At 41.0% G+C, this 15,511-nt stretch overlaps 1 protein-coding gene across 1 annotated transcript in view; it reads right to left on the reverse strand.

Annotated features, from left to right (window-relative positions):
* Positions 1–3,361: 3,361 nt before the first annotated feature.
* The window catches only part of LOC134621997 (E3 ubiquitin-protein ligase TRIM21-like), a 470,763-nt gene continuing 458,613 nt past the window's right edge, over positions 3,362–15,511 (reverse strand). The window contains exon 3 of the mRNA XM_063467980.1: positions 3,362–4,429. Within this exon, the coding sequence (XP_063324050.1) occupies positions 3,362–4,429 (1,068 nt within the window). The remainder of the gene's footprint in view (positions 4,430–15,511) is intronic.

The following is a 15,511-nucleotide window of genomic DNA, read 5'->3' on the forward strand; positions in this document are numbered from 1 at the left end:
AATGCTGCATCAACAGCAGCTCCACCCTCCTCCTCCTCCTCTACAGGAGAAACTTTCTGTTTTTCCACATAATCTATGATTATTGTTCCCACGGCGACACACACAGCATCATGACCTGAACAACATGATCCCTGATCTGATGTTATAACCCTGTTTTTACATGTGTGTCAGTTTTGGCCGGCGGTCATATGTCCCTTCCAATAATACGACGCGAGACTGGAATAAAATGTATCCATGGACTGGAAAACTTTATTAAAGAAGACACATGTTAACACAGCACAACACCAACTAAAAGCAAAAGGGCTTCACTTACACTCTAAAAACTAAACTAATAAAAATACAGAGGAGGTAACGGACGCCTCCTCTGCAGCAACCTTGGTGGGAGCCATGGCAGACATGCTTCCACGTCTCAGGAGGAGGAGGAGGGCACCAGACTCTGAGGTCAAAGGGGAGCTGAGGTATGAATAAGTTATTGGCCATGTTTGCAGAGCCCTTTTTAAAAATATGCTTTCATGACATTATCGTGTGTGGGGTGGTGGTCAGGGCTATCCAGACTGACCAGGGGGACGCTGAATGTAAGAAAAATATGTTTTAATAAAGAAAATAAGTTGTTGTTCTAAAGAATCTGATTGTTTGCTTGAAGGACACCAGCAGAGATGAGTCCTCCGTCACAGGTCAGTGAAGATGGTCACCTTCAGGTCAAAGGTCATTGCATGTCCAACCCACATCCACTGCCACTAAGTTAAAGACTTGGACCACCTCGATCCATGACAGTCATTCAGGCAGTGATGCCTGGACTGGAAACAAGCATCCTTACTAAGCATACTGTTTTGCATTTCAAAATAAAAGTTGGGCTTCTTTTGATGCCATTAGAGGAACTGCTGTGAATTCTTCTTTTTGAATCATCATCAGGTTTCTACTAATTGCTTTCTAATTTAATAGAACTTGAAATGTTTGTCAGTGGATACACAGTTAGTCCTGCACAGTCAGAAACATCAACTTAGTACTGTGTGCTTGCACTGAACAAGTTGTCCTAACAGAGTCACCTTCAGTCAGCTTTACTTAGTTTTTTAAGTTGTGGGAACTAATGAGGTTGTACGTTCATGTTGGGAGAAGAGAGCCAGAATAATCTTATTGTCACAGTATATAAGCTGTACGACTGTTTCAGGCTGATCCTTGGTGTGAGGCAGACTGTTGTCACACTGGGATCCTGTAAACTTGTCATTTCAGCTGCTGAAGGAAATCTTTTTAAATCTTTTTCTCCTGAATTCCTTCTGAAAACATTTGAACACAACAAATCGGTGACCCGACGTGATTCTTCGGTTGGAAAGGAGAAAAGGAGGATTGGAGAGGCTCCTGACGGAGCTGCTGTCAGACGCCAGAACTGGAGGAAACTGATTCACCCTCACAGAAGGCCTTCAAAATAAAGGTAAGAAGAGCCTGTTACATCAAAAGCTGCAAAATTGGCCATAAACCAAATTAAAATGTGAGCAGTGAGTGGTTACAGTTCTCTGTCACACTGATCGAGTGTTTACATGATAAGATACATGTTTAATGCATAAAGCTGGAATTACAAGTTAGTAAGAAGGTTTTTAACAAAGGTTGAATTTAAGCCTGAAGTTTAAAGGTAAAAGAAATTTCAAGGTTTATCAAGGCTAACAAGGAATAGAATAGAATCCTTTAATTGTCCCACAAGGGGAAATTTGGTTGTAACAGCAGCCAGAAAGACACACAGTACACAGGACACAGAACAGAAACATACACAATTTTTCTTAGATATTTACATTTTTACATATGGACAATGGTTACTATATACAGAGTACTGTACAGTTATTAAATTAACTAAAAATAACTACAGATAAGAGGCAAACCAGGTTGTAGTGCGAATCGGTTAATCAACTTATTGCAGTTACAGCGCAGATGTAAACATCTATGTTTGTTGGGAGCAGTTCTGATTGTATAGTTTGACAGCTGAAGGGAGGAAGGACCTGCGGAAACGCTCCTTCATGCATCGAGGATGCAGCAGTCTGTCACTGAAGGAGCTCTGCAGTTCAGCAACATTAGGTCAAAGGTTAAGATTAAGGATTAAGATGAATCAGAAAATTATGTAATGAAATGAAAATGTGAGATAAAGGAATAAATAGGTCAAAGGTCAGATTAAACCGGTTAAACAGGATCGGCAAGAATTAAACAAGGAAATAAATTAAAAGTATGACTTTAAACAAGTTTAAATCAGGTTAAGAGTGAAATTTTAAGCTTTTGTTAGTTAAACCAGATAAAATAAGCAGAATAAACGATTGATCACAAAATCTTTGCGATTTTCCCCCAAAGCTCTTTTAAAATAGTTTGTACGGCATAAAGAAAAACACGTTTCAGTAAATTGTATGTTGAGCTAAAACCACTGTAGACACTGGTAGAGACCTCAGATCATTGTTACTGAAGGAGGAGGAATTCTGCGTTAAACAGTAAAGTGTTCTTTAGCAGTACGACATTGATAGAGTTTGTTTGTGTGTTTGAGAGTTCAGACTGACAGTGATTGCACAATCGTGTGTGTGTGTGTGTGTGTGTGTGTGTGTGTGTGTGTGTGTGTGTGTGTGTGTGTGTGTGTGTGTGTGTGTGTCTGCAGCTGTTCTTTGTGTTGTTGCTGGATCGTTGCCTCAGGGGGAAAGTTGTGTGTGTGTTGAACATGCAGACTAACAGAGACTGCAGCTGTCAGCAGCCACACACACTTTATATTCTTCAAATCAAATCACAGTGAAACATGTTCACTGACAGCTCAGCTTCAGCATCTTATTCATGCTGTGACTGCAGCCGTTCAACTCTGTTTCTCTTTAACCCAAATCATCACAACATGGAAATATAATCATCAAAATGATGTGACTGGAAGGATGCAGCAGTCTGTGCTCCACCTTTCTCCTCCACACCTGCAGGTGGAGAACATGGATGCATGAATCTCTACAGAGTTCTTTGAATATTATCCGTCTTATCAGTTTTCAGTGAACAAAAATCCTCACAGAGCCAAAATAAGCAGTTTGTATCCAACATAACTCAGCTGGACTCTGATGCTCCGTATAACAGCCACACATGAGTCTGGATTCACTCAAAGCATTGAACAAACTTTATTGTAAATGAAGCTTTTGGACATTTATTCTCTGATATTTGCTCTTCAGCTCGAGTCTCCATCAGTGGGAACATTTCCTGATTCAACTTTTCTTCTGTTCAAATCAAACTCCATGAGAATCAAAGTGTGAATCAGAGTCCTGATGATCAGATTCTATAGAAACATGGAGACTGTAGAGGATTTACACTCAATATGTTCATTTGGTCCCTTCAAGAAAAATCAACCATTCATCAAATAAAATCAGTCGTTGATCGACTCAGTTTGATTGACAGGACAGATGATCAGAGGTGCAGAGTTTTTACCACCATAAGTAGGACAGGGACTGAAGTATGGGTGGAGTTTGTGAGTGAAGGAGCAGCCAGTAAAGGAGTAGATCAGAGCTGCAGCACCTACATCATAAAAGGAGACCAGACCCTCCTCATAATCCACAAACACCCCCACCTTCTCAGGACCAGGATGAAGACAGAGGGGGACTGGAGGGGAAGCACGAGCTTTGTACTCATTTCCATTTCTCAGCCACACAGTCCAGAAACCATCCTGAGGTCTCAGTGTGATTTTTCCCTTCCTGTTGATCGACTCTGTGGCCACTCCTAAAGTCCAGGCAGTCTTTCCTTTAACCTGAACCTCAAAGTAAAATCTGCCTGAAGAGAAACTCTGCTCTCCTAAAACAGAAGGACACAGAGAAAATCTCTCTGGGTTGTCTGGAAGATTCTTCCTCACATCACTATGATACACTTGTTTTCCATCATCAGACAGGATGAGTTTAGGATGAGCTGTATCAGGATCCAGAGTCACATCCACCTCGTACTGCTGCACCCTCTGCAGCTCAGCCTCAAACAGCTTCTTCTTCATGGGTTTCCAGACTGTCTCCTCCAGCTGAGCCACAGCTCTCCCCACAGTCCCCTCATATGATGGTGGATGAACTCTGACCTCTGTCCAGTCCTTGGGGGGTGGAGCAGCTTTCAGGGAGGAGAAGCTTTGGAGGAGGTGGAGGTGGTCTTCAGAGCGTGAGAGCTGCTCCACCTCAGAGCTTCTCTCCATCAGCTCAGAGATTTCCTGTTCCAGATCTTTGATGAGACCTTCAGCCTGTTTCTCTGTAGTTTCCTGTTTGTCTTCGATCTCCTTCATGAGCTCCTTCAGGCGTCTCTCAACAGACTCCATCAGAGCAGTGAAGACCTGAACACCTTCTGCTTTCTGTCTGTCTGCAGCATCTTTACTCATCTTCACCGACTCTGTGATCTCCTGAATCTTCAGTCGTCTCTTCTGGATCATCTGCTGAATCTCAGCCTCTGTCTTCTCCAGCTCTGCCTTCTTTCCTTCATATTCTTCTCTCAGAGGAATATGAAATGTATGTATAGTGTATTTTAGAAACATGCATCAAATGTCTACGTTGTTTGAAAGAACTCTACCCCAAGTTGATTTCTGGTTTAGTGTTAAACTCAGTGATTTAAGTGATTAACAATTTGATTTTTAAAGTATAAGACATGCATTCATCTGTTGCCATTGAAGTGCAGAATTATGTGTAATACTGTTATATTTAATGCAGTATAAATAATGCAGTTGTGCATTATTAAAGACGAGTTGACTCTTATTGTTAAAAAAATCAACTTCTATTATAGAGAACACTATCGAGCCTTTGAGTTGCATCCAACAAGAGAGTTCACAGCAGTTGATCAGAAGGAACTTCCTGACCACTATCCATTGGCTGAATACAAAGTTGGATCCCTATAAATGGTGACCTTAAAAAGATTTGTACATGTTGCTGGTAAGCTTTATTTCTTACTTTTTCTTTGTGGTGACATCAGATCTTTGACACATTAGAGTAACACAAAGCCTAGTTTAAACTTCTCCACCAGCAGACCAATACAGATACTCAGATGGACTGATGGAGCTTTGAACCTTTCAAACTTCTCCGCTGCTTTGTGAGTGTTTCAAAGCAATTCGCCAGGACAGCAAGGTGGTGCATTGCTTCTTGAAACTGGCACAGCTCATGTGACTCGCTATCTTTTAATCCTTCCGGGACCGATTGTTAAAAGCTTGATTACACATGTAATACAGACGCTGATTTTCTGTAGTCTGCCTAATTTATTTGACAAATGTGTGTTACATGTTTAATGTTATTGGCCATAAATGTGCTGCAAAAATGCATGGAGTGAGGCTGATGCAGGGCAGTGCTGAACCCTAAATTCAACATGTATAAGAGGTGCACATATATGGATTCACAGTGTAATCACATTACACTGAGAGCGCCACTGACACAGCGGATAAAGCAGCGCACTTAGGGAACATCAGTAAATTTCACAAAAGACAAATTGACACCAAATCAGTCCTAAGCAATGAGACGCACCAATTTTATTTCAATGCATCTCCTATTTATAAATTAATAAATTAATGTAAAATTAATAATCGCTTCTAGGTCATATGTCCAATTTACACATAAAAACATGAGACACACCAAACTTAAATACCTCTAAAAAAATTATAATTTAGTTGAGACTATTTCTTGGCTTAATGTCAAACTTATCATCAATTCAACAAGATAAATAACTGCTGGTTTGTCTAAATAGCACATTTGTTAAGTATAATTTGCAGTATCGGTATTTGAGAGACTGTATTGATAGATTTATAGGCAAAAATACTATTATGAACTGTTATCTTTTACCATAACTCTTATTGTTATCGCCAAAAATACCACAAAATGTCGTGATAGGATTTTAAGTCCATATTAACCAGTTCTAATCTTCTATTTAATTTTAATATTTTTGGGGGCATAATTATTAATTATATTGTTGAACAGTCTAGAATTGATTACAGCAAAATTGAAAGCTTTCACGTAATGTCAAAATTAAAAAAGCTTCTATTTTTCAATTTCAATTTCAATTTTATTTATATAGCGCCAAATCACAACAAAAGTCGCCTCAAGGCGCTTTATATTGTACAGTAGATCGCACAATAATTTTTTTGGGTTCATATATTTGTCGATCTGACTCAGAGGAGTCAGATCAAACATTGCTTAATCACTTATCTGGATTATGTGTTAATATTTTTGACTTTGTTGTGTAAAGAGGTGGAAAAGAACCAAAATAGGAAACTTCTCTCATATTCAGTTCTTATCTCCACCAGAATCCCAGTGTTGATGTTCGACAGGAATGCATTCTGAAAGCTGTCTGTGTCTACTTAAATGAAAAGCCAGATGACTTGTTCAAGGAATTCTTGGTAAGTTGAAAAACAAAAAAAGATCAGTTATTTTCCTTTTTTAAATTTGGGATAGGAAATGGAAGGTGGACCTATTTGTCCATATGTGTATGTATGCAATTAACTTAACTTTTTTTTGTTTTGTTTTCATTTTAAGGATGTGGATCTTGGTGCAAGCAGAGAAACAGAGCAGCTAAATTTGGGAGTCTATGTTGTCAGACATGAAGGAGCAAACTCTGCAGATTCGCCTGAGGACATTGACATCATAGAAGGATGCACTGTGCTGCAAGCGCTTAGTGATGTGCCCTCCTGCTTGGACTAATCTACAGTCTAAATCTGAGCTATCCAAAGCACCTGAAATACACATTTGAATTTCTTAAGAAGGTGCTGATGGAGTTGGATGGGAATTACCTGTCCATGAAAGTGTCACCTTCCTGTTGTTGTCAGACAGTTGGAGGTTTGTGTGTACTGTGTTAGTGTCGATTGTGAGTTGAAAGGAATCTGATGGAGAGAACAAACACAATTGACTATGTGCACGAGAAAATGCTAACTTCCTGGTTTGAGGCCGGATGTGGGGTTGTATATTTCCGGTAGCTTTACTTTGCGGTAAATTGCTACTGCGAAGATATACTCCAAAATCATGTCCAAAACTCGAAAACGGAAAGATTGCGTTAAGTTCCAAAGAGCAGAAGTTGGGAACACTCACCACTGTTGTGACACAAAAAAATCTAATGATAGATTTTGACGTTTAACCACTTAAGCCCCACGCCCCTGATACCGGGGGCAAAAAGGAGGAGATCACGTTTAATCGGTTATAACGCGGGTTGAGAAATATAAGTGAAGACATGTGTGGTATCCACAGAAACCTCAGAATCTCAGCTAAAATGTCATATAATCCATTTCTACAACCACCAAACACACCGAAAATAAGCCGCGATTAAATGAGCAGTTACGTAATGCGCAGAAGTCCGCTAAACAAATAAAACCGAACCAGAAATTCTTCAGACTTCATGTAAGTAACCGGTTAAAGATAGGCTGGTTAGCTCCCAGGGCTATCACTGACTCCACACACCAAGTTTCACCACGATCAGACCAAAATTCACTGAATTAGCCGCAAAAGAAGACCACAAAAACACACAGCGGCGCAAATGCGCTAAGACAGAAATTGGCTTACCGTCCCGATTTCCTCCATTATTTTCGCCGGTAGCCGGTAACCACGTGATTGACGTTTAAAGAGTTTAGATCTATCGGTTGTTTGCATCACTCAACACAAGCAGAACTGCATCACTGCAGCATAAGACACATCGTCCACATTCAGAAGCACATCTCTGTATAGTGACTGGTCTTATTCTTTAAACAGGCAAATGTTCAGCATTCAAACTACAGATGAACAACAGTCACAGATGTTTCCCGTTATGTCCACACCTACACAGCATGTTAACAAACCGTGAAAAAAGCCACACAAAAAATGAACGATTGCTCGTGAGGGTTTCTATACATTAGTATGTATGAAGGGTATGTTGTGACTTACCTTCAAAATTACAGTGGTCCCTCGTTATAACGCAGTTCACCTTTCACCTCGCTGTTTTGCGGATTTTTTAGTGGAAGTTTTCATGCTTATTTTTACGTCACATTGTGTCCTGCGTCCTGATCGCTGCAGACGATCTCCTCCGTGACGTCTCTCCTGTACAGTACATAATCGCTGCATCGATTGCTAGCAGTGTGACTCTGAAGTGCAGTACTGGATGTCCACGATGTCCACGCATCAAAAAATAAAATTGGCTACTTGATTTCACCTATCGCTGGTTATTTTTAGAACATAACACCCGCAATAAACAGGGAAAGCTGAGAAATATAACATTTGAATCCCTTTTCTCTTTTGCTTGGCGTGGGGGAAAAATATCGAGTCCATGAACATCATTTACAGATATATTTCTTAAATGCCCGAGACATCTATAGAAATGTAAATCGCTGCTTGATTCATTCATTTGCTTAACTTGTTTTGGACCGTAAACAAGGCGCGAATAGGACACCGGAAACAAAGCTCCACACAGGAGTTTTTGCACCGGAAGTAGCATATGCTAACGTGCACATAGTCAATCCAGCTGCAGTTATTGATCCATCATCTGTTCATTGATTCACACTTTGATGATGACTCCTGACATCAGAGATGTGAATGAGTGATGTGACAGTTTGAAGATGGTTGAATGTGTGCTGCTTTGTTTTCATGAATCACATTAAAAACACACTTACACTTCCTCAGACCTGGTTTCAACCATCGGACTCCAGCAGGCTCCACCCTGAAAGGAGGAGGGGGGTCAGCACAGTCAGCATGCACACATGGACACAGTGTTGCCAACTTAGCGACTTTGTCGCTATATTTAGCGAGTTTTCAGACCCCCTTAGCGACTTTTTTTTCTAAAAAGCGACTAGCGACAAATCTGGCAACTTTTTCTAGTGTTACTGGAGACTTATTTATGACGACTTTTTGACGTGAAAGCGTGTATCACTTTTACTCTCAACAAGCTGCGGTGCTGCCGTGGGCACCTCACCCACGGGTGGAGGATAGTCCTCCCCCAGCTGCTATCAGGGCAGGAGATGTTCACACCTATGCGTCCAAACTGCAAATGAATCGCGCATGAGCGAAGCCGCTGCTCCCGCACTGACTGTAATGCAGTCAGTTCTTCCTTTACTGTTATGCTGTTTTGTGGATCACAAGGTTTAAAACTACTTATGAACACACACACACACATAAATTAATTCCACCAGAGTGCCAATCTCGGATCACTTTTGCCAGTCCAGGCCCGGATAAAGGAGCAGGGTTGGAATTGTGACATTAAAAAATAATAATTGCTAAAAGAAATTTAATTTGTAGTTCTAAATAAATTCTAAATTCATGTACGTTTTTTACTCACTTTATGTCTCTTCCACGATGTTATTTCTCTCTCCAACAATGTAGGTTACAATGACATTAGCATAACCAATTATGCAAATTAGGCGACGATGTCATTTAGCAACTTTTAGGACAGCCAATAGCGATTTTCCTTACTGAGGAGTTGGCAACACTGCATGGTCATTACATGGCTCTCATACACATACTGTTAGACACTGAGGAACAGTCCAACATTTTCACAAATACACTTCAAGGAGTTGAGTCATGTGAATATTGTCATCTGATTGGTTTGAATCCTCTAATCTGTCACAGAAAGAACTTGAGTTATAACGATGTGAGGAGTTCATGCTAAGTAGGCTATCATTAGTGGCTAATGCCAATTTAAGGTGAAAACCATTAGCAGCTAATGCTAATACCGTTTTCCCTTGCTTTATAACAATGTAAGCATCTAAATGCTAAGTAGGCAGCTGTTAGCGGCTAATGCTAATTTAGGTTGAATTAGCATTAGTTGCTACTGCTAGTAATGTTTTCCCTTGCTTTCTAACAATGTGGGTAGGTAATGCTAACTAGGCCACTTTGATCCACTCTGGATTTGTGTGACCATGATGTATTCTGACAAACTCTACATTTACAGCTGAATCCACAATAACTGTGTTATCAAGTACATATTTTTCTGTTATTGTTGTCAAACAACAGAATGAGAATAAAATAGTGATTTTAACATGACCCACAAACAGAATGAGATTAGATCATCCTATCATGTGACTTACTGAGGTCAGATAGCTCAGCGTGTGAGTGGGCGTTAAGGCACAGGTATGAGGACCTAATGGAAAACCCTGAAAACTGTGGCAAACCTCTCATTATTTCATCCTGATCAATCCAGTGTGTCAGCGTTGAAAACAATGAGCACAATCAAACTAAACTCATGTCATCATATGTTTCAGTGAAAACGTGATGGATTTCCAGGTATAAGTATGGCCACCTGTCAAAGAAGGTGAATAAATCCAAATTTACAGCTTTGAATTCATACAGATTGTAAAATGAATCGGGACTACAAAACTATGACTGACTCACTAAAGGTACAGTCATATCTGGGAGTGTGTCCTTCAAACAACCCTTAGCCTCCCTGACACTCTGACAAATTAAAGGAAAAAACAGAGCCTCAGTGGGGAGATCTCGTGGCTTTGTTCTGCTGTTGCTGCATTAGAGACCCCTATACATTGATATTTTTAAAAAGCTCTGGCTGAAATACAAACAGCAAAATATGATACAGATTAATGACATCATCAAAAACACAAGACTAGTTTTAAATTATCAATGCCGCGTCTGCTGTTTATTAGATAAGCCACATGCATTATGATCACTCAATACAATCATATTCTGGTTATAACGGCATTAAAAACTATTGAGGCAATATTTTCAGCTTATATGGCTGAAACATTTTCAAATGATGAGCTTCCAACAATGAGTGAAACAGTAAGAGTGGAGAGTTTGGAAACATCTCAATAAGAAAGCGAAATCAAACGTTTGGATTCATTTTAATGAGCTCAGACTTGTTGAAAATGAAGAGGAGCTGGTTGTGAACTGAGCTTCAGAGAAACACAACATACTGATATTCACTGTGAAGCTTTGAGTGGAAAAAGACAAAAAAAAACATGTGGATCCTGGAATAATGGGAGCTTCCATCTTTAAAGGAATGAAGAGGAAGAAGTTTACAAGAAATCATTCAGAACAGTTTAAAACATCAACTGATTGAATCCATGAATCTGAAAACGTGTTTGTGAGTGAAAGAGACAGACATGTACAGACTGAACTATCTGTTCAACAGTCAGAGTGTTTCTCTAACAGGAGACACTCTTTACACTCAACTCAGCACAGGGACACTGAGGAACCAGGACTAACCCAAAACCCAGGATAAAGAGTTTCAGTGAATGTGGTGTTGAAGGTGTGGAGGTGGATCAGAGTGTCAGAGGAGAGACTGTAGAAGGACAGAGTGCCAGCAGGACAGTCCACATACACTGCTACTCTGTTGGAGGGGGATGAAAAGAAGGAGGAGAAGTAGAAGGACGACGATGAGGAGCAAGAGATGAATGTTGTTTCTTTATTGTGCCTGACAGAACGGGGGCCATTATCAGAGCAGTCCAGACTCCAGGACTGATCATTCTGCCCAAACACACAGTCATCACTGTTGCCTTTCCTTCTGATTCTTCTGTAACTCACTGATATACAAATGTCTCCTCTCCACTCGACCTCCCAGTAAGAGCGACCAGTCAGACCATTTCTACACAGTAGCTGAGGAGCATCAAATCTGTCTGGATGATCAGGATATGACTGAACCTCCTTCACATGTCCCACCTTCCTGTAGTCGTCAGACAGTTTGAGGTTTGTGTGTATTGTGTTTGTGTCGATTGTGAGTTGACAGGAATCTGATGGAGAGAACAAAGACAATCCAGCTGCAGTTATTGATCCATCATCTGTTCATTGATTGACACTTTGATGATGACTGCTGACATCAGAGATGTGAATGAGTGATGTGACAGTTTGAAAATGGTTGAATGTGTGCTGTTTTGTTTTCATGAATCACATTGAAAAAACACACTTACACTTCCTCAGACCTGGTGTCAACCATTGTTCTCCAGCAGGCTCCACCCTGAAAGGAGGAGGGGGGTCAGACCAGCACAGTCTGTTTCAGCATGCACACATGGACATTAAATGGCTCTCATACACATAATGTTAGACACTGATAAAGGAACAGTCCAACATTTCACACTTCACACACTTCAATTCATACGTGGATCAAACTGCTGATGATTTGGACTGATCCTGGATCTTTCAGTTCTTTAAAGCAGTTCTTAGATGGTCATCACAGCAACAAATCTATTAAGTCTGTTTTTTCTTACTTCTTTCATTCTTTCTTTTTACCAGTCACAAGTATGCTAGCCAGAAGCAACTTATGAAATTATTTTTCTATTTTTTAATTATATAGGGATGGTTAAACCCAGTATGCAGAGTTTCATTGAGCAGCGGCTTCAGTGTTTACACCCAGGACCAGCTGTTAGCGTTTAGAAACCAGCTGATACACCCTAGGGGAAGACCAGAGAGTTACGACAGAGAAGACAGGGCTGTAGAGCTGGAGCTAAGTGTTTGGAGCGGAAGAAACAGTACAAACCATCTGTACCCTTCATCATTATGGCGAATGTCAGATCGTGGCTCAAGAGTTTTAATCGGAAGGTTGCCAGTTCGAGCCCCGGCTCGGACAGTCTCAGTCGTTGTGTCCTTGGGTGAGACACCTCACCCGTTGCCTACAGGTGGTGGTCAGAGGGCCCGGTGGCGCCAGTGTCCGGCAGCCTCGCCTCTGTCAGTGCGCCCCAGAGTGGCTGTGGCTACAATGTAGCTTGCCATCACCAGTGTGTGAATGGGTGAATGACTGGATATGTAAAGCGCTTTGGGGTCCTTAGGGACTAGTAAAGCGCTATACAAATACTGGCCATTTACCATTTACCATTTCCCTAATATGATTGAGCTGACCAGACTTCACTGGGGGAGCACTGGGTCGTAATCCCCTCTCAACGGTGGGGGGATTGCAATGTATATGAATGGGAGATGGTGTAAATTGGGGCACATCAGTGTTAAGGAGCAGCGCTGTACATGAGATGTGGCGCTATTAGTGGTTAGCATCCGACTATATTACCAGCTGCGGGAGTTCTCGCAAGTCATTGCAATGACTGTTTACATTCCGCCAGCGGCATATGCAGCAGGAGCAGCACATCACACACTCAAGCCTTTATCCTCCCTTCTGGGGATTTTAATAACTTTTCCTTGTCCTCCGCTCTTCTACTTTCACCCAGAATGTGGATTGTTTTACCAGAGTAAACAGAACACTAGACTTATTGCATGCAAATAGTAAGGATGCATATAGAGCATGCTGGAGGAGCAGCTCCAGCAGAGCAACACCAGAGTTGTCTGGAGGGGACTGAATACCATCACCGGAAGGAGCACAGTGAACAGAGAGTGTCCAGAGCCTAGAGACTAGGTTTGGGCTAATAGATTGAACCAGTTCTTTATCAGGTTTGATTCAGAAGCCCTTCCCTCTCCCATTGACCACACACTTAATGAAGACCATGGAAAGGATCATACTACACCACTTTTCTCCCTCTAGTCGGGAGAGACCTAGACCCACTGCAGTTTGCCTACCAGCCGAACATCGCGGTGGATGGCGCTGTCATCTACCTGTTGTGTCAGGCCTTGTCTCATCTGGAGAGAGCCAGGTGCACTGTGAGAGTCATGTTTTTTGATTCCCCCAGTGCCTTCAATGCAATCCAACCCTCAGTGCTAAGGGGGAAGCTGCAGGGAGCGGGAGTGGACCATCAGTTTTTCCTCATGAATTATTGACTACCTCACCAGTACACCTCAGTATGTGAGGCTGCTGGACTGTGTGTCTGAGGTGGTAGTCTGTAGCATGGGGGCCCCACAAAGAACAGTACTCGCCCCTCTCCCCTTCACCCTGTACACTGCAGACTTCAGTTATAACACGGACACTTGCCATCTCCAGAAGTTCTCAGACGACACTGCCATTGTGGGTCAGGTGTCGGAGGGAAACGAACTGGAATACAGGGGGGTCATCAGTGACTTCATCAGCTGGTGTGAACAGAACCACCTTTGCATCAATGCCAGCAAGACAAAGGAGCTGGTGATTGACTTCAGCAAGAAGCCACCTTCTATTACACCAGTGAACATCCAGGGTTTGGACATTGAAACGGGGGAGGAGTAAAAATACCTGGGTGTTCACCTCAATAACAAACTGGACTGGAGCACTGTAACCAAGAATAATTTCCCCTAGAGATCAATAAAGTATTCTGATTCTGAATCAAAATGAAAATTTCTCTATGTGGTTTTTCTACCACAATGTCGTTTAAAAAAGATTCAATATGATTTATGTTTTTCTCTTTTGATTAAGCAAAGAGTTTTACCTGGTTTCCTAGTCTTTGTGCTATTATTAAATATAAATCTATCTGGTGAATAAACTGAATTTTGTCACATCTGCATGAAACAAACAGGAAGTGAGTGAAGGACACAGAAAGTGTTTCCAGCTGTTCCTCCTCTATCAGACAATCTCTCCATACCTGAGCGTCTCCAGTCTCCAGCGTGGATCATTCTGTCCATCTGACAGCACTTTCATGCCTGAGTCTCCTGGATGATTGTAGCTCAGGTCCAGCTCTCTCAAATGGGAGGGGTTGGAGCTTAGAGCTGAGGCCAGGAAAGTACAGCCTTCTCCTGTGATCAGACAGCCTGACAGACTGCAGACACACAAAAAACTATTGATCTGTGAACTTTACTGGAGTTTAAAATTTCAATTTTTCCAGAGAGAGAAAATCCAAAAGTCAGACAGTCAACTATAGGCCAGAGCAGAGAAAAGTTATTGACAGTGGCATGTAAACGCATCAGCAGTAAAAAGAAAAAAATGCTCATGAAAAGTCTTGCAGAAGCCCAAATATCATGCCGTATAATTATGGGATCGTTCAACATCAGCTGATCAAACATTCTGCTCATCACCTTACTACGCATTCTACTTTTAGATTCTCTAGGAACCACAAGTAAGCCAGCCGTCTGTAAGTGGAGTGCTCCATTAGTATCCAAGGTCATTAAGATATGATTGGGGATTTTGAGTTTAGTTCTAGATTTAACAGGGAGCCTATGAACAAAAGCTAATATGGGAGGAATATAATCTCCGTTTCCAGTTTAAGGTTGTACTCTCACTGCAGCATTTTGGGTCAACTAAAGGCTTTTCATGGAGCTTTTGCAAAAACCTGACAACAAATTACAGTTGTAAAGCCTATAATAAAGGTATGAACTAGTTTTCCATCAATCAGATATATTGGTTTTCATTCTGCAAAAGAAGAATTGTCTAAATAGGAAACGACTTTAAAAACATCAGACTGGTTGAGTAAATCTGCAGTCACCAGATACTGAAAAAGTCACTGGGATGAAAACCACTGCTGAAAACGCTGTCCAAATAATCAGAATCTACTCTCTGGGAGAAGCTTGTAATGGAGAAATGATAGCTCCTGTCAATCATCTTACTAAAGTGTGTTTCATCAACAGAATTCTTATCACAGAACCTTTAGAAATTTATAACAGTCTTACCTCATTGTAAGAAATGCAGAAATCTTTTTAACATCACACAGGCAGAATGTTTCTATTTTAGAAACATTCAAGGATATATCTAATTAAAAAAATATCTCAGATTTCTCACAGTGTTAACATTATTAAACATGCAACAATTCACCCAAAAGTAAATGAAA

Source organism: Pelmatolapia mariae, linkage group LG3_W (genome assembly GCF_036321145.2).
Source record: "Pelmatolapia mariae isolate MD_Pm_ZW linkage group LG3_W, Pm_UMD_F_2, whole genome shotgun sequence".
NCBI classification, from domain to species: Eukaryota; Metazoa; Chordata; class Actinopteri; order Cichliformes; family Cichlidae; genus Pelmatolapia; species Pelmatolapia mariae.